Consider the following 21,014-nt stretch of genomic DNA (forward strand, 5'->3'; position numbering starts at 1 on the left):
ACTGCTACTAGCACAAGCTATATAGGTACTGATTCAGTGCCGAAGGTCAATGTTTTTTTGGACTAGTGTCCTGACCAAAATCGAAGGGAGGGTGGGCCCGGATGATTGGATGCGTAAGACAGTTGTAGATCACTGACTCTGCAGTGATAATAAACTAGATAATTATGAATAATGATTAATGTAAAAATGTATTTCATTTAAATAATCGAACGATAAGGAAAGAGCGATTATCATCAATTTATATTTTTGCGGAAGATCACTAAGAATTAAGGAAGTTTTTGATGGTCAATGTGCACCTGTGTGTTTATCCAAATGAACAAAAAGCTAAAACGAAAAATTAAATTAAAACTAATAAAAAAACCTCATTTAATTCTAACTTACTTCTAGCTATGGCTCGTGGTATAACTCAGATGTACAATTTAAAAACACTGTAACCAACATTGTTATCAATAAAAACTTTTATGCATAGGTAATCTTTTGTAACGATTCATGCTGGATTTCTCTATATGATCCTCTTTGTAATCACATTATTCTCATTATTATTTTAGGAGTTATTACACTGTGTGCATACGGAAATTATACAGTGTTAAGTTTGAAATAATTTACAAAAACAATAATTATTATCCACACATTAATTGTTACACTCGTACGTCATAGCATATTTACGTTCACTAATTTCAATAGTGTGTTGTTAGTTTTGATATTAAACTGAATTGACTTAAATCATCGTTTAGGTAAGAATATTATCTGTGCTTAAGTGCTGTATTTAATCCGATACCTTAATTTTCAAGCGATATATGAGCATTTAAAATATTTCACATGCCTATCCATATCTTGCTTGAAAATTAAAATATAATAGATATAAGATAAATGTACTGACATATAAGAGTTAAATAATATATTATTTTATTCTAGTATCAAAACTAACAGCACATTATTGAAATTAGTGAACGAATATTTACTATGTTCTAGGTACGTTTGTCATACGCATTCCATTTGGTAGCCGTCCTCTTAAAACATCGATATACTGAAAGATGTTCGAATGTGCGGAATAGAAACTATTGTCGAATTTAATGTAAAATGACTCACACAAATTAGTTGTCAATTCTAAAATATTCGATTATTTTTCAATGTAATTATATTAAATAATATAATCAAAGAATCTTTCTATCATATCATTAATTGGTTTTATTGACATTGAATAATTAGTTAACTAAATGTTAAAGAATTCTTAAAGCGATACTTAAGTCTAAAAGGATAAACCAAAACACATTTTTAATGTCCACCTTGTTTCAAAATTCTCATTATTAAATTGTCTATAATTTGTTTGTGTGACTCGTGACATTCGGCATGCACAATACTTACTTCTATCTTGATGACATTTCGGCTGTATAATAAGGCAGTAATATTATTACTTTTTGTTTATTCAGCCTGCAGTTTTTTACTTATTTTCTGTACCTAATAACCGTCTAATGACAAGTTGAACGATACAATAAAATTAAAAAAACTCGCTTTGCTGTATAAAATAGACTTACAGCGCATATCTTGTCATTGAGTAGGTCACTATGTAATGGATGTGCTAAATTTGAATTCAATGATAAATCATTGTGTACATGAAAAACGATTCTGAGTGGTGAACACGTGTAGATAGCGTAATATATTAAATTTTAAAAGTTATTTTATGTTGTATTATTATGTTTAATTATAAATTATATCATACGTTTAGTTTATTATTAGTTATTTGTTTTTGATTTGTTATAGGCGCCTATGTATTTTGAGTTAAAACAAAATACCTGACTTTAGTGGCTGTAAATGGTTGTTTTCTATTTATTATTATGAATTATTAATTAAATTTTTCTATATTTGAACATTCAAAGTTCCAATTAGATTTAATTTGAGCAAAAACCTGCCTGAATGTTGAAGAATACGGTAATAATTAATAGGGAAAAATCAGACATTGTGATATAAATTTATTTATTTGCTAACCTCAAAATCTTAAATATCAATTAAATTAAAAAAGATATACCTCTATTATTGTTATATATAACACAGAGTAAATATAACGTGATCTGCATTCCGCAAAACATTTGCGAGCTAATAGCTTAATTTGCGTACAGTATTGTACAGTATTCATTGTAGATAACTATCGAATAATCGAAGACGAGAAGTCGAGAGGTAGTGGTTTTCTACCTATGCACACAACCGTATAGGTAATATACATACTTCATAGGAACTATAGGTACCTACTTTATTATAAATTATATAATATTAATGGTTGATAATCTTCTTGCATATATTATATATTATGAGCTAAGTAAATTATACTTATATCATGATATATACTTTTTATATCGTTATAAATCGCACAGACAAAATAGGTAATTCTTGGAATTTAAGTAAATTATTTTAATGTTTATTACAAGTTTTATATTATATTATACTTAGGTAGGTTCCTATATTTATAATGGCTATATCGTATCCGTTAGTCTATTCCGAATATTCGATGCATCTATAAATCATTCATATAAGTATAGAACATAAATAAACTACATCTTATTCAAATCGTCATTATGTAAATTAGATAATAACTGCTTTATTATGATAAATTCAGTAAAATTCAAATTTCTAAACAGAATATTTGATTGATAATACGTACTTCGTATTATTATGAAATTATTTCATCTTGTTGGTGTTATAAAAGTATTGAGATAAAGAATAAAACGATTGTAGAAATATTTATTTAAAATTATTATGAATTGTAAATATATCCAATTATTAAAAATATAAATATAAATTATATTGTACTTGCAAGTATCAAAAATAGACTGCGTTAGGTAGAGACGAAGTATTTTGAAAAATAACAATTTACTTAAATGCGTACCTATATTAGAATGATTCGTAAGGTTTTGTTGTAATATAAAATTTCCCTGTCGTCTAAAATGTAAATATTTCCTAAACAATGCGGTAAACTGAACAATTAAAATAAATTGTTTAAAAACGTTCTAAAATAGTGTATTTAATTTTGGCTTGTCCACATGCATATTTTCTATAGGATGTATTCGTACTAAATTATGACAGAGGAATATTTGTGTGAATATTAGTGCAAATAGTAGTGTGGTCAATTTGTGAGGTTAACCGGTGGCGTGCTTACATTTTTTAAATGAGGTGTTATAAATCATTTTACCTGCATATAATAAGATAAAATGATTTAAAATATTGTTTATTTAGTGGTGATTAATAATTCAACATTCTTACACACTATTATCTGACATGCCTATAAAAAATTAAACTGTTATATTTTTCCAACTCTTATTAGAATTTTTATATTTATATTTAATTAAATAATAAAAATAATAATCCACAGGGGGGATATAACACCGTTCCATCGCCATAATTCTATGCTAGGCAAGCACGCCCCTGCAAATTAACACAATATACACCATTCAGTTTTCTTGAAGCCGGTTTTTTCTACGGTATGGCATTATGCACAATTAAATCGACAAACATTTGAAAAATGTTTCATCTATTAATTTATAGATGAATTTTAATTGTATTTCGTATAAATTAATTTCAGAGTTGCGTAGTTAGTTATAATATAACATATTCAAATTACTTTTTAAAATTGTATACTGGGTGATTCTTTTATCATCGAACACTCCTTATTTCAAAAAGTATCAATGTTTTTGAAAATATTTTTTTACAGAGTTTCATGTTGTTAAAAAAAACAACATTTTTATTAAAAAATTATGTTTTTTAATATTTTTTAAGTTTTTTACTATTTGAATGATAACATAGAGTTTTAATATCAATAATATCATATTCCAAAGCAGAATATTTTTCTAATTATTTTGATACGTAAAAATCGAATTTTGGCCGAGTAGTTTATGAGTTATAAGTATTTAAAGTTTAGACAAGCGGAGTATAGTGGACAAACATTTTGCGGGGTAACCCCGTACCACTCCACTCTGCCAAATTAAACTTTAAATATATACAACTCATAAACTACTCGTCCTAAATTCGATTTTTATGAATCAAAATACTTAGAAAAATATTGTGCTTTGGAATATGAAATTAAAACTCTATGTTGTCATCCAAAAAAGTAAAAAACTTAAAAAATTATAAGGATAAAAAATATTTAAAAATATAATATTTTTTTTAAAACGTTGGGTTTTTAACAACTTTAAACCATGTAAAAAAATATTTTGAAAAAAGTAAATACTTTTCGAGATAATTAGTGTACCCACTTAAAAGAATCACTCTGTATATAACAAAACTTTTCCAAAGATAATAAAATAATAGCTTGTATAACTTCTATTTTTTTTTATTATTATTATAATCAAAAATGTAATATTGAAATATGATATTATTTTTATTTTTGATAAAGATGTATTGTATAATTTGTAACACAATTTTTAACTAAATTCTCATGTTTATAATGTATAATTTACTATATTACTTAGAGTTCAATGATAAAAGAATCACTCTGTATATTGGACCGTTTTCGTATAAATATTCATAGTACATATTATATTATTATATTTATAATTTATATCTAATATCAACAAAAGTCTAGATTGAAGTAGTGTCGTTTGGACACTCCCTTCTATCAAGCCATCCAGTTTTGTATATTAATCAACCATATTACTTATTGTATTGTTTATACAGATTGTATATATTTTCTTTTAATAAAAAAAAAAAAAAAAAAAAAAATTATATCTATAAAAATTCTGATATTTTAATGTGTATTTTTTTTATCAAACATTTTATTTTTTATAAGATATTTGTAGTATTACTTAAATCATATAAGTTTTAGAACGTCTAAAATATCTTAACAGAAAATAAAAATAAAATAAATACATATTTCTTTACGTTAAACAACTATAATTTTTAATTTTACTGAATTGTATATATACGGTATATGCTGATTATGTATATACACTATTAATTAATAATAATTTAATAAACATTGTTGCAGGCGCAGAGTGCGGTCATAGATATAAAAACGCAACGTACAAATTACGTAGTTTAGGGCCGTGTACGATCCAATGAAGAATAATCAATGTCCAGTCAATGTCTTCAAGAATATTATGTACTTCGTACGACCACCATAACCTAACCAACATTGTTCCAAACGTAAAAAGCCGTTTCTTGGCTTACTGCCACGTATGTATATAAATTATTAGGCGTATATTTTATTCTTATCGAAATGGCGAGAAACTCTTTAATTGAAATATACGAATAAACCAAAGTGCACTTATACATCCTCTGTGGCCTGTAGGTAATACACTGTATTTATGTTAATGTTTTATTTAATAATCAAATACCTTTTAAAAATTAAAACGGCTAAGCCCTTACATAAATATCATGTTATTATTCAATGTAGTTTTTAATGCTAATCTAATTCTATACAAAAAAAATAAAAATATATGCGCAGAGACTAATAAGCAATAACCGTTATAACACACCCTGCAATAAAAAGAAATAATATTTATTTAAAATGTACAGAAAATGCATTATGCACCAAACGTATACAACAAGAAATATTTCGTAAAACTGTTTGTACATACGCGAAATATATAGGTACATAAAACATTTCGATTCGTGTTTACCCAAGACCCGGTCAAACAGTTTTAAACATGAGATGCTGATTTAATACACCAAAAAAAAAAAACACAAACGATTTCCACATATAGCTGTAAAGGTCGATACAAAATTATTTCTTAATGGGTTGTAATTGATGTTTACATAGGCGTAGATTTGACGAACAGTATGGCAGTATGCAAAGTACAACCATATACTACCAAAAAGCAAAGTATAATGTATACTGACGTAGTATTGTACACAATAAAATAATATTAAATACAATTTTTAACAAATATTTAAGTTTATAACTATAATATAAATTATTTATCTAAAATTTCATGTATCCATTGTAAATGGTGATCCAAAATAATTTTTGTGTATCTGTACGTATTTAATTGACAATTTATGATTATTATTTTATGTATTCTGTGTTTATATTTTATATAGATCTTTCACAAATCCTTTTTCAAAATCCTTTACCATGTTTTATGAATCATTTTTATATTCAGATTTTTTTAACTTTTTACTTAGATCTGCTAATAATTAAAATAGTGGCGGCGTTCTCCACGTGCCATCAAATTTTACACAATTTGCAAAAATAAAAATAATAGGCATATTCTTTTGCATGGTTGAGTGATATAATTACTACTAAAATTATCTAACACAATATATATATATATATTATATTATACCTTTATACCCATATTTAAATTGTGTAAGCACTTATTTAGAAATTAATAATAAAAAAAAAATGTTTATAACACGAGATGGGAAACTCAATTAAGTTGTTTTTAGGTTTCAGGTTTTAGTATAGGTACAATGATATTAAATTTTTTTGTGAATATAATAAAATCGAAAAAAAATTGTATACTATTATTTTGATCTATTTTGAGCATTCCATCGTATGTTATGATAATACATTCATATTATATACTAATTTTTGTTTAAACAATTTCCTGAAAAAAAGAATTTGACGATTTTTAAAAATTTTAAAAATAAAACGATCAGCTGATTTCGCTTAAATATTTTTTCAGTACTGCACATCAATATTATGAAATTGCGAAGCTTCGACTCAGAATGGCTGCTATGGGACTTTTTGTCTATATACATTATACATATAATAATATACGTCAAAAACCCACACGCTAGTTGTAATATGAGTACGTGTTCGAGTTGGCCAGTATTTTATGCTGAGTATGTACTCTTTCTAAGGTCCAATGGTATTTTGTAACGCACCTATATGTGCGTGAACTATCATAATATACGGGGTGATCCATTGAAAAACACTCACTGTCTTAGGAAAACATTTTTGAAATCAATATAATATCTCTAAATTTCTTACATAATTCTAAGTAGTTTTATAAAACAAAATTTTTTTGGAAAAAAAGTATATACTCCAAAGAATACGTACTATTACTATGCTTTGAAACGACAAATTAATAATACACGCCGTCATTAAACAAAATAATCAAAATAATTAAAAAATTATAACGATAAAAATAGTGGAAAATACATTTATAATTTTTTTTTTTTTTGAAAATTGTTGTTTGCAACGACTTAATTTGAATTTAACAAATGTTTTAAAAACCATTAGTTGTTGAAATAATGTGCATCATGCGTTGATTTAAACACCCTGTGTATTAAATAAGTAAAGTTAGTTATACTTAGGTATAAACAATAAACATATACTGTAACATATTTATCGTGTCCCGTGCGTGAATCTCTCTAGGCGCACAGCAGCCCTAAATACGGTGCTATTAGACGGCGCGTGACCGTCTCACGGCGGGGACACATAATAGTATTATATATAGGTATATAATAGCTGGTATATGTGGTATATAGGTTATACCTAACCTACGTATAATATATTATGTACAGTACCTATACATGATGTCCCGACATTGAGAAAACGACATCAACAGACGTCCCAGTTGGGCCAGTTGTCCCGTTGGCCACGGTCTCGGTGTAATGTTATTATTGAGTAAGCACACCTAAGAGTTTGTTTTATTATCATTTTGAGCAGGATATAATATATTATTTTTATCATTAAATTATGTGATACGCGTACTGCGTTATATATATAAATTATAATTATATATTATATTATAGATGTATAGGCTAATACAGACTAGGTGCGCACGAGCGCGTGATTTCATTATCATTATTATTATCATCGTCACACATCGCGTACATATAACGACTGGTGCACGCGGGATTGGCAGGCGTACGTTATAATAATATTACCTTTATATTATTATTATCATAAATTCATAACTATTATTGTGTGTATAAAAACTCGCCTAGATTCGTTTTTATATATTTTCACCAATCGGGTGTGTTTCGAATGGCGATATTCAGCATTACTATACTACTGCTGCTGTTGTACACGTGCGTCGAGTATATACCTATGTAATAATATTATTATTATTATTATTGTAATATATAATATAAACACGTCGCTAGACTAGTACGTATATATTATTATATATAAGTGTATGTATTACAAGGTGTACCGAAATAAAAAAAAAGGGGCGCTCGCCATAATTAATAATAAACGCGAACTCGATTCGGTTGCGTTCGTGCGCGCGAATATCACTATTTGCGTTGCGTCGGGTACGTTTGTCGTAGGTATATACGCTGCATTGCACTCGGGACGTCAGATCCGACAAAACAACTTCTCCGGGTCTGTCTTAATTGCGATAATATTTCTCCGCGTCATAAATCATAAGGCTTGGACCGAGTCCAACGGTGGAGTTCGGGAAAAAAATATATATAAAAACCCGCGCGCGGTGGAGAGAAGGCGTACGCGAATTTCTCAATCGGGTAGTTGTTGTACACAGTATAGAGGTAATACACACACCAGCCGTCTATGACCGCGACGGGGGAAGAACGCTAGCCGGCCGATCGTGTAGGTATATTATGGTATTATATCTTTATACCAATGTATAGGTATGGTATAATTTAAGAGCAGACTCTGTGCAGCAGCGCCAGCAGCATTCCTCGGCGGTGCGATAGGATGTTATGCAGTGCTGGGTAATAATAATGTACACAATATTATAATATTATTGTGTATTATTACTCTAGTAGGTTATCTCGGCGGAGCGGATTCGATATTATACACTTATTATTGTATTTTATCAACAAGAATGTTGATCGTACATGACATTCTGGGAAGTGGCGTGCATCTAATAAGATTGTTTTTAATATTTGGGTATTGGTACTTATAACGTATGGCAATTTTTATTTCAGAAATGCATTGAAAATTTTGAAAATATTTAAAATACATAATTTTAAGTCATTATACAATACGACATTTTCTACACAATGTATATTTTCACTGTTTTTAACGTTATTATTTTAAGGCAATTCGTATATTTTGGGAGAAAACTATAATGCACTGATATTTTCGATTGTTGCATTGTTATTTTATATATTTAGAGTATAACATTACGTATATAGTGGATCATCGGTTTATTGAAAATTGTGTACTAAAACTCTAAAGTGCAGCAAAAGTGGGTTTTTATTAAAAATAATAATAATTGTAAGCTTTGTTTTCAAAAACGTTGAACTTTAACTGAAATGAATTAGATCGATGGTGTAATACGAGTAAATAATATTATTAGCCCGAAGTAAAAAACAACTAGGATACCTACTATTATACTAGTATAATATATTTAATAAACTAGTTGTGCTATAATGTATGTCAGTATAATATTATTATATATTTATATATCATAATAGTAAATAGATGCATTTTTAACTTCAACATAGACTTATTATTAGTTCCTTTTGCTAAACCAGCTAAAAAATTAAAACTTACTCAGCCATTCAAATCTTATAAAATATGTTGTAGAAGGATAATCGTATCGTTAGTTTTTTGTTTGAAAAATGTCTCGTTTATTAGTGAAAGCGTGGTTCTATAATATGTTATTGTTAATTTATTCATATTCAGTGGGTCATTAATATTATGATTACGGTGTACTGACGAATAATTGTTTACATACTTTGAGTACAATATTTTTAAATTTTTATTCTCATAAGTATACAATTAAAATATTCAAACAATTATTACTTATTATTATAGTTTAACAGTTTAATGTTTGAGTATTTAACCGTGCGAATATAAATTACTTTTCACATATATGACAGTTATGGATCTAACCCAAGATTTCAAATAATGAAGAAGGTAGGTAATTATGTGAGAAAAATCATTTCTTAACAAGTGCACTATTTTTATTTCGAATAAATTGTTTGTTATTATCAAACTATAAAGACAGCCAACGAGTCAACATAAAAAAGGGGGAAAGTATAGTTAACTACATGATCTGCTGTAAGTGTCGAGTGTACTTTGTCATTGAGAGTAAGCCACTGGAATGCATGAGTTCGATTTTAATTAGATGATAAATAATTGCACACGAAAAACGATTCTGAACATTCTGTCTATTTTATTATCACTACTAACGTAAGTATATTTTACGAAGTATAAATTGTATTGCTACTGACTCTTTTTCTATTACTAATACCCTAAGTAGAATTTTTGACAAGATCATTGCATTTATTATAATTTATAATATCAATTTTTAATTATTATAGAAAGAGTATTATATTAATATATTTTTGTGATTAATGAATTAACTTTTGGGTCGACACGCGTACTACATAGTAAATTTTCATTCGCTAAATTTAATATTGTGCTGTTAGTTTTGATATTAGAGTGAATTGACCCATTATCAAACTTTTTGGTAGGAATATTATTTGTGTTCTCATGTTGGTTTTTTACGATATTTTAATTTTTAAATGAGTTATGTGAATTTTCAAATATTCACACTTAACATGCTCATAACTCATTTAAAAATTAAAATATCGTAAAAAACCAACATGAGAACACAGATCATATTCTTACCTAAAAGTTTGATAATGGGTCAATTCACTCTAATATCAAAACTAACAGCACACTATTGAATCTAGCGAACGAAAATTTGCTATGTAGTACGCGTGTAAGACGGAGACAACACATGCGGGTTGTAGCGTCCTCTAAAATAGTTTCTTAGAATAAAACTTTAAGATAATAAAACCTTAGGATACAGTTATTAATATTTTTAACCTCCCCCTTCGCTCCAAAGTGTTATACAGATTCACTTGCCCATCAGCAATTGTATTGAAGTTCAAAATCGAAGTATTTTTGTTAAGATTAAAATTATTTTTTGACACACAAAACGAAAAGCATAAAAAAATCTACATATATATCACTTAGCTCAGAATCTAAAACTATTAATCAACCATCGCAAAAAAAAAAAATACGAAAACGATCAAAAATCAAATCTAATAAATAGTATTAAACTAAACATTTTGTTATAATTTTTTTTTTATTCTTATCAGCGTTTTTGTACCGATTTGCATATAATATAAAATATACTTATATGCTTATAACATATAATATCTCCCAGTATAAAGTTACCTTCCGATTCGACCTACGCACGTCAACTGTCAACGACTTAGCAAAACAGTACTATAAAATAAATTCGAATAACGCCTTCAAACAGTATCAACCCACACGTGACCAATTTTAATGTCCGATCCCTTACCTGGTAATCTTCCAAAAATGTTCAGATACTAATGGTCCAGAAACTTTCTGTTCAATTAATTAACGTCGAAACTTATACTTGCGGTTAAGTGCCAATGTCGGGCGGTTTCTTTAATCAAGTTAATAAAAAATCGTATATATAGTATACACACAAGTATGATAAATAAAAAAATAAAAATCGGCAGCTATTATTTTAAATTGTTTTAAATAAATTGTCTAGTCGATTTGTATTAGGCGCATTATTGGTAGATTGTGTTTGAGTTAAGAGCTAAGGCCTAATGATCGTGGCACCAAATAAGTACAAAAAGTATATGAAAAAAATACAGATATATGGTATACAGCCTCAGTACCTAATAATTAAATGAAACCGTGAAGTTCAATATTGCCATCAATCAAATTGAAAACTGAATGCAGATGATATGATGGGTACGTGCGCCACCCACAGTTCGTTTGTTTTTTACTATATTCTTTCGAGCTATTGAACCGTTTTTGCGTTCTTAATAATCATTTTCTTGTATAAATAACCTAACCTCGGGAATGGATATGACATAAGTAATATATAAAAATATAATATTGTATACATGATTATACATCCATAACAGATATGCCATAATATTGTATGATAAATTAAAATGATATAGCAATACATCGTAACGTTTTTATAAAAAAGAAACAGAAAATTATAAAATATTAATTACATCGAAAACAGTTCGTGTGATTCCGTTGTGAGAAAATGACTGAACAAAAATAAAATATACATATTATTATGTACAACTGTACAAGCAATAAACATGTACCATGAAGTTGTGATGTCTTACTGTAAATGATTAAATGAACCAAATAGAACGAATCCAGAATAATATACTTTTCTTCTACACTATAATTATTATTTACTTGGCGAGGACTTGTTACTCAACTATTTGACATTTTAAATTGTACGTCAATATGATTATATATATATATTATTTTTAATACCACGGTCCTGTATATTATATTTCTACTGTATACTGTATACTTATCCAACTTTATTCCAAGATTAATGACTCTGTTAATCATTTAAATTTTAATAACTTTAAGTCTTCACCGCGCGTGCCGCCAAGTAATTAATTATAATTTATGGTGAACTGCGTATCATGTATAAAGCATGTTAGTATGTTACCATAATATTACAATTTTATGGTGTTTTCTTAATCGTTTATTATTTTTATTTGTTTGCTGATTAGGAGACGAGAGTGTTTTAATGTGATTATAATATTTTTGTGTACCTACTACCTACAGAGACTATTTTGATCATAATAGTATAACACCAAAACTCTGCAATTGTTTATTTATATATTACCTCCTTGTATGACGCAATTATTCGTAAAATAATTCTACACATTCATGGGAATGTCTCATTTCGGTATGGAACGAAAACAAAGCGGTATAGCAATAAATATTTAAAACGATTTTATATTTATATAACAATTACATTGATTACAATTTTCTACAACTATATGTAGATACTAAGTACATAATATTATCGCATCGAATTCCTAAATTCCCAACCGCGTTCTTGGCCGTGGTAAGTACGCGTATATTGCGTTTTTATTCAACTACCACACGCAGAGTCGCCTTGTGTATACACTATACATATCATATCATTATATTTTAATAATAGTTTATTATAATGAAAAATATAAACCTAACGATTTAAAGGGTATTAAACGAAAAAATATAGGTACCCATAATAATAATGAGTAACCTGTAATGTTTTTTTTTTTTTTTTTAGCGTTATCGCAAACAATCGGCAATACCGTAAAATAAGTATAGACATATAGTATAAGGACACATTTTTTTTATTCCTATGGCTATAGACTAAAGATAAATTATTAAATATTATATTCAGTTAAATTATCAAGTTCAGCTATCGTGCGTTATCCGTTCATTTCTTAGGTCTCGCCAATCATATACAGATGTACCAAAGTGTTAAGATAATATTAGTAATAATAATAATAATATGTAAAATCCACAGACCTTACAAATATTGGCGCAAGTCGAATAGGCAATGAAATTATATCGGCAAGTAAAAACAATCAGTGGATTGAGAAGTTAACAGTCGAACGTGTGAGTAAAAATATACCTAAGTAGTAATATTATTTATTGTATTAGGTATAAGTGGTATAACATTACTTTATACAACTTTATAACATAATGTAGCAGTAGTTGTATGTTGTACTCGTGTTTAATGTTGACATTCGTCGTGGTCACTGCATAAAACGAAAGAGGGACTTTTGTCGTGGCTGGCGGCTGCCGTCGTTGTACATATCACTGCGGTAGCGGCGGCTGCGGAATAAAAAAATAATACATAATAATAATAATAATATACAATATTGTCAAACGCGGTACGATATCGAATTTTTTTTCTCGTCGTGTTCCTACCCATACGCGGTATTCACGCCAACGCCGTTTCCGCCACCGAGTGAATTACTTATAAAACGCGCGCATGCACAGTGCACACTACTAAATAGACAATTCCGAAAACGTCGTTTCGCTGCCATGCACCGTCGCGTCAAGATTCCTGCAAGCTCCATCCTGTATTGCTCTTCAGGTATGAGGGGCACGGAAATATTTTATGCGTTTGTTCTTGTGTGAGCGAGCTGATCGAACAATTCAGTGGCATGGCGTAGGTATATGATTTTGAAGCGATAATTGCCCCTGAAAAATGTTTGGTGGATGAGTGGTTCCCCTGCCACGAAATACCTAGACATCTTGGTGACTATAGGTAGGTATATCGTACAAAATAGAAATATTTACTACGCATGTAATAATATGTGTCTTACTTAATACATATTGTAACATACGTTCTACAATCTATCTATACAGCATAAAACCTGTTAATTATAGTTCAAAAATTTAGTACTTAGTAGTAAATTAGTACGCCGAAAACATCAGTATGTCGATGACCTTGTATACAGTTTTGCTTCTCGCCAAAAATGAGTTCAACACCACGCCACTGATCGATTTCATTTTAAGTATGCGGTGATTTGTGACGTTATTATCTATTGAAGTTCAAGTTAGGTCTATTTGGAGGAACCGTAAAAAACGTTTCTGTGTAACTCGAGTGCATATGAATTGTAGTGTTTTTTCGTTCTGTGGGTCATCTCCGCAGTGGATCTAGGTTAAACGGTTCGGTGATGCCGATTTTCTAAATTTCCAAAAATCATAATATAAAATCTGAAAATCATATTTTATATTTTAGCCACCATCATCATAATTATAATAATTTTCCTTTTCCATTAATGTGTTGCTAGATATCTGCTTAAGGAGATTGGGATGGACGTATTATATTATATTATACGTATAATAATACGTATTTAAACAGAATTACTTTACAGAAAAAACTCTGAGCCTCGTAAAGTTGTTGGATTTTGATCACAGTTTTTTTTTTTTTATCTGCAGAAGAATACACTTTCTACAGCCCGTATTAAACCATGATTTTTTGATTATATTTAGAATACCTCAAAAGCAAAAAAGCTTAAAATTATTGTTTATTTTTTTTTTTAAGACATATTATTATGTTTGAGAATAAAATATTGAAAAATTGAGTTCAATACGGACCGCCTATAACATTTTCCTTTATTGTAACTCATGAAAAATAATCAAATTTTTTTAATTCAACCGCAAGACAGAATCATTATATCCTCGTAAAGTATATTTTTGAGGACAAAATGACATTAGTACACTCGGCGCCTTAATGTAATACGCGTGTCTATAGATATCGTATAAGCTCAATGCGCACCTACACACACATACGCACACCTACATAATACAGCAATATAATATACATTACGTGTTTTTTTAATATCGTGGCCCGAGCAACACACACACACACACACAGTCCGTAGCTTCTTAAACCAAAAAAAGGAGTGAGTGGGCTTGGGGAATCGCGCTCTGTATATGAACGGTTTTAGAGGGTGCAACGACAACGCTGAGATATCATATATAATATATCGTATTATTTTATAGATATACACATATGCATATATATTTTATTTATATTCCTCTGCCGATGCACACGACCAATACACACACACACACACACACACACACACACACGCGTGCGCGTATATAACGTGTACCTATGTACACGACGATACGACACAACAAGCTCGGTCGATCCTTTCTCCTGTCCGCTGTTATGGCGTACGAGTGCAGAGCGTGTCTTTTAAATTTAATTCCTTTGTCGTCGCACGCGCTTATATTATATTATATTTATAGTGGGCACATTATAAACCTACCTATATTATGCCTATGCGAACACGGTTCACGAGCGCTCGTTGCGTGTATGCGTGCATGTATAGGTATATGTATATATTATTACCTACTGCACTATATATTATTATGTGTGTAAAATATGTGGTGCGCGTTGTCTTGTCGTCGTCTCTTGGCAGCCTCTCTCGCCGAACGAGCGACGAAATAATATATTATAATAATAACATATTATATACGTGTGTACACGCGTGCGCGTGTTTGTATCAGTCCACATGTATAAATACTTTATTGTGTTTCGATATTCACCTTGACAAGGGCGTCTGCTGCTGGTGCTGCTGCTCAGCGCGCCTATATAGAGAGAGAGAATGCGCGAACGAACGCCCACGGGTTGTACAACTTTGACCGTCGCGTCGTCGTCGTCGTCGTAATAATAAAATATACGGTATGCGATATTATTATATTATTATCGTGACGAGTCGTCGATTTTTGTCGCGTTTTCATATTATTATTATTATTATTATTATAATAGCCGTACTGCGTCCCGCCGGTGATGATGTTCATTCAAACGCCGCCGCCGTCGGTATGCGCTTTATTATGATGATAAATAATAATAATCGAAATGTTAGTATAATAGTTGTTGTTGTTGTTTCGGCTGTGATCGTCTTAGCGTACAGCCAAGCCGGTCTGTTTCGTAACGCGTGTAAGTCGAACCGTGTAATATACATTTCTTATTATGATGTGTTAATTATTAATCGCGACGGGGAAAGGAAAATACATATTCGTCAGACACGCGCGAAAGTATAATATCATAAACACGATAATATTGTATTACAGCTTCGTATTTTAGGGTACGCGCTATGGGCACATCGGAATCGTATTTCTCTATAGTAGGTAATATACCTATGCGCCGAATCGTTGCGACTTGCAAACGGTTCAAAAGCCTCATTGTGGGCAATAGGAACAGTGCAACGAAAGTGCCAATAATTTACTGAAATAATTATTTAAAAACCTCTATTTCGGTCGGAACTTTTCGTTAGTGATAGTATATAGATGTATTGGTTAGGTTTTGGTGTATTTGAGGTATACGGCGTATACCCTACCACCAGTTTACTGATTTAGCGTATACCCAGTAAAATTACTAGCGATACGCAGGTATACGCGCGTATATTACTCCCGTATACCTTCAAATTTTTTTTATTGAATTACCAATTGTCTTATAGTTGTAATCGTTAGAAAAAATGTATAAGATCAATTTTTTTTACCGCATACATGGCAAACAGAACGAAGTTATGTGATAAAAAGTATGTTCTAACTCCATCTTATCCTAATGCATGGCGTAAATATGTCTAATAACCTTTTTTTGTGGGGGGAGGGGGGTATATAAATCAATTTAACAATTTAAATATAAATACCCCACGGCCCACCATAAGTTAATTTTAGGTTTGGTGGTAAATTTTTTTTTGAGAGTGAGAGAGAGGATTAAGCTCCCCACCCCTCTCCACTCAATATACGTCAATGTGCTGAGCGTATACCCTAGAAAAAAATTACGAATATATCACAGGATGTACCTATATCGTTATGGGTAGAATACGATTGCGCGCATTACTATTGCGCGCGTACCCTTTTGCAGGTTTACGATTCCGCGTGTTAAATACGATTACACGATCGTGCAATATTCCCAAATTTAATAACTCAATGATACAAATTCTAAGATAATTATTGTCGTATTTATCTGATTATCTCATCTTTTATCGTAATTTTGAATTCCCACCATATACTCATATGTATGTATAGTTGAGTTACCTACTAATATCTGCTGTAAGTAATAATATCATTCATCATCATGGAACCAATAAAGATAAACGAAGTACGTGTGATTTTGTCCGAAAGAAAAAAAATGTTACTCGTGGTAAAATAATTTAAATATCGTTTAATTTAATAAATGAAAAGATAATTTGATGAAATGGAGATGCACCAGAAAAATGTGTTCAGCTACTATACTAACAAAATCGAATTACACATTTATATGCATTTTATGATTTGTTCGTCTATTTTATTCTTAATTGCATTGGATCTGTATGAATTTTGACTAAATTATTATTAAAAACTCTTAGATCAAGCAAAATTAAATTACCTTCAATTTTTTTTTTTTTATACTACCACTAAATTTAATTATGCCTAGTTTGGCAACATCGCATGAAGTTTTACGAGCAATCGTACATATATCTTACCCAAAATGTATGTTCTATTGTCCCATTAAAACGTGCGCAATCGTATTATGAAAAAGGTAAAATGCGCGCAATCGTATTTTACCGATCGTTATAGTGCGATACTACATATATAGTGTTATCATTACATCAGGTAGGTATAACGAGACGAAATAGCGACTTTTGTAGAAATTATGCGTTATCGCGGTTTCGAAATGGAAATATTTTCAATTTCGATGCGTACTCACTAATCAGTTGCGGATCTGAAGATCATTTGAGGAAGGGGTGAATTGGTATCATAGATTGATAGGTACAAATAATTACATAACTGAATACACATTTCCGATTTTCATAAAAAAAAATCTTTTTATGTATAATTTATTTATACGTTTAAAATTATAGTTATGACTTATGCATTTCATATTAATTTTATCATACGGCGCTATAATTCGAGTAAAAAAAAAGCCACATCGCCTCATCACCCCCTCCCCTCACAAATCCGCCTCTGTGCGTAATCATATTTGATATTTGTTTAATCATTGTGCTATTTAAAATAATCGATTGTATAGAATTTATATTGTCGTATGCCAAGTACATGGGCATTTATTTCATTATAATAAATATTAAAAGACAATGTTTGAGTGGGTGTGAGCGATCAAAGACTATCACACTTGTGGTTCTGAATATGGGTAATTCAACAGGTTGAAAAAAATTTAAAGAAAAGGCTCGCACTGGAATTCATTTTAATATTTGAAAAAAACAACCAAATAACCGCGTATTAAAAAAATATTTACAGTTTACATTTCACCGAGTTTAAGTCTGTGCGGCGTTAAAATATTCTACCATCGTGCAATATTATCATATGGCCTCGGGCGTTTTTTCTCTTATATTTATACATGCCGAACAGATAATATTATTATGATATTTTTCTCACCATATCGGAAAAAAACAAACACAATTGATTACCTAACAATAAATCGTTATAATAATAGTAATATAATATGTTTCTTCAATCGTTATCCCTCCGGATTATCGTGTGTACCGGATAGGCATAATATTAGAATATTATGTATGCAGTATGCAAACAACCCACGCATTTTTTTTTTATATTGATTTTGTGTCGTTTACGATGTGCGCGAGTCGCAGATTTTTGTCGACCGACAAATATAATATCGTAATTTTGACAGCGCGTGTCGGCGGCCCGACGAGATAATGCATATTGCTAAATAGTAAATACCTATACATTAAAATGCATATAAATTAAGCTTATCACACTTTATTAATTGCATAACAATACACGTAGTGGTATATAGTGATGTATAATAGTATGTCATAAGTGCGCGTAAGAAACACACGTGCCAATAAACGCGCTGAATAACTCAACAATAACGGACGACAGATGCATATAGTATAACAATTGTGTCGTTTGTCGAGGCGAAAAGAAAAGAAACAATTCGTATAAACACAATCAACAAGTGTTCGGCATCCGTCAATATTATATTGTCATTATTAATATAATAGTCAGACATGGATACGTATTCGATTTCCGCCCCTAATCAACTTTTCCACTCCTAGGCAACTCTCCTGTACCACCTACCTACGAGTAATTTGTGTTATTAGTCATCTGACAATATTCTGCTGTTACGCGCTGATTAAGGAATTCATCTGTTAATAATATATTATTTTGATTCTTCCGGACAGTATCTTTTGAAATCTGTAGATATAATATTTGTCTAAATATTTATATGGGATATGGATGTTTATGGATTTTTGGTTGCGTATGTCTGTGTCTAATGATTAATAAACTCAAAAATTGCTGGACCATTATCAATAAAAGTCATATGTAAATAAATTCCTCGAGACTTATTGGTATTTATTGCTTATTTTTTCACCCAACTTTAATAAAAATCAATATGCGTGATTTTGAGATGATAGACAAAATTGGGAAATTTTTGCTTCCAAGCAAAATTTATCGAATAAGTGGTGAAATTAATATTGTAGAAACACTGCCTATATAAAATAAGGTTTCGCAATCATTAAATTGTAATATTGTTGACATGCATATATCTAGCTGTGGATGATATAAATATACGCCGAGCGGAAAAATGATATATTCTATATATTTTATTTAATCAAAATTAATGCCATAACAACCACCAAATGCACTTGACCCAATAAAAATCTGCCCTAGGCGTTTGCCTATTCCGCGTGAACTTATTATCGATTGCCTAGTTACTAAATATATTATAATAATCTGTAGTTCTTAATAAAACGTATATCCACATCTACATGTTCCAATAATCCATTGCTGGTAACAAAATTAAAATATGCTCTTTTGAACGTTGCAACCAACAATTGTTTAGCATCAGTGGACTGTGTAGCACAAATGCCGAGCGATATATTTTGTTTCTGTATTGTAATAATTTCGATATTATATCCGGCTTCGGTAATTGTATAAGTGCTTATATTTATAAGTTTGAAAATCAGATGTGGTTAGTTATATATAGGTATACAAGTCAAAACTGACATTTTATTCTTATAAAACAGTGGTCCCCAACCTCTCCTATTCTACGCCCCACTTTGTAGATTTTCGAAAATCTCGCCCCCCCTCCCATATAAATCGTAAAAAATCGATCAGCTTTTTTGGTTAACTTTACATTTAAACTATCTTTATTCTATATTCTATAGTTCTATACAATATTCGGAATAAGGCAAGAATTATTAAACAGATAACGTGACATACCTATAACGTTAAGTTACACACTGCGGCCAAATATTTATAGTCTTTATCGATTATCCGTTATTGATACTTGATTAACAGATAAAGATTTCCGGTAAAATATTTTTTTCTCTAAATTTTAAAATAAAAATTGTACTTCATAATAACTGCTTGCGCCTCCTCAGCTGCAATGTGTACAGACTACAGGCTCCTCGAGGGAGGCGCGCCCCACAGTTTGGGAACCAGTGGTATAAAATATATAGCTATTATGTTATATTATTATCCTAATTCATATCTGCTATTGTCATAATGTTTACCAATATCGTATAGCTAGTAGGTGTACCACTATACCTGTACAACCTATAACGCATTTTATTTTTATTTTTTCAAACAATATACCAATGCGTGTACCTATCCGTGTCCTATATAATATATATATAGAAATATAAAATTACGTATAATGATACGGAGATTCGCGCATTGTTGTCGGCGGTGCGATGATTAGCTTTTTAATTTCCATACGCGGCGTGACGCCCACGTGCGGTTGCGGCTCCAGCTGCAGCGTCCCGCGGGTCACATTAAAAGCGCACTCCTCCATCGCGTCGTCCGTCCACGCGCGCGCGTTTCTACAGTGCCGCACAATACGCCCGAGCGCCAACACAAAAGA

At 30.3% G+C, this 21,014-nt stretch overlaps 1 protein-coding gene across 5 annotated transcripts in view; it reads left to right on the forward strand.

Moving 5' to 3' along the window:
- Positions 1–21,014, forward strand: part of LOC149056765 (uncharacterized) — a 56,079-nt gene that overhangs the window by 23,024 nt on the left and 12,041 nt on the right. For 3 of the 5 annotated variants that reach the window (XR_016191188.1, XM_089224690.1, XM_089224691.1), the window contains one exon: positions 4,976–5,163. Coding sequence is in view for 2 of the 5 variants with exons in the window: in XM_089224690.1 (XP_089080816.1) it covers positions 5,071–5,163 (93 nt within the window). In the remaining 3 variants the exon portion in view is untranslated. Of the gene's footprint in view, positions 1–4,975; positions 5,164–13,181; positions 13,274–21,014 lie in introns of all 5 variants that reach the window. The other 2 variants (XR_016191187.1, XR_016191189.1) reach the window with 1 other exon arrangement.

The sequence above is a fragment of the Diuraphis noxia genome, unplaced genomic scaffold (genome assembly GCF_037042655.1).
Source record: "Diuraphis noxia isolate RWA-SAM2 unplaced genomic scaffold, SU_Dnox_SAM2 contig0003, whole genome shotgun sequence".
In the NCBI taxonomy this organism is placed as follows: Eukaryota; Metazoa; Arthropoda; class Insecta; order Hemiptera; family Aphididae; genus Diuraphis; species Diuraphis noxia.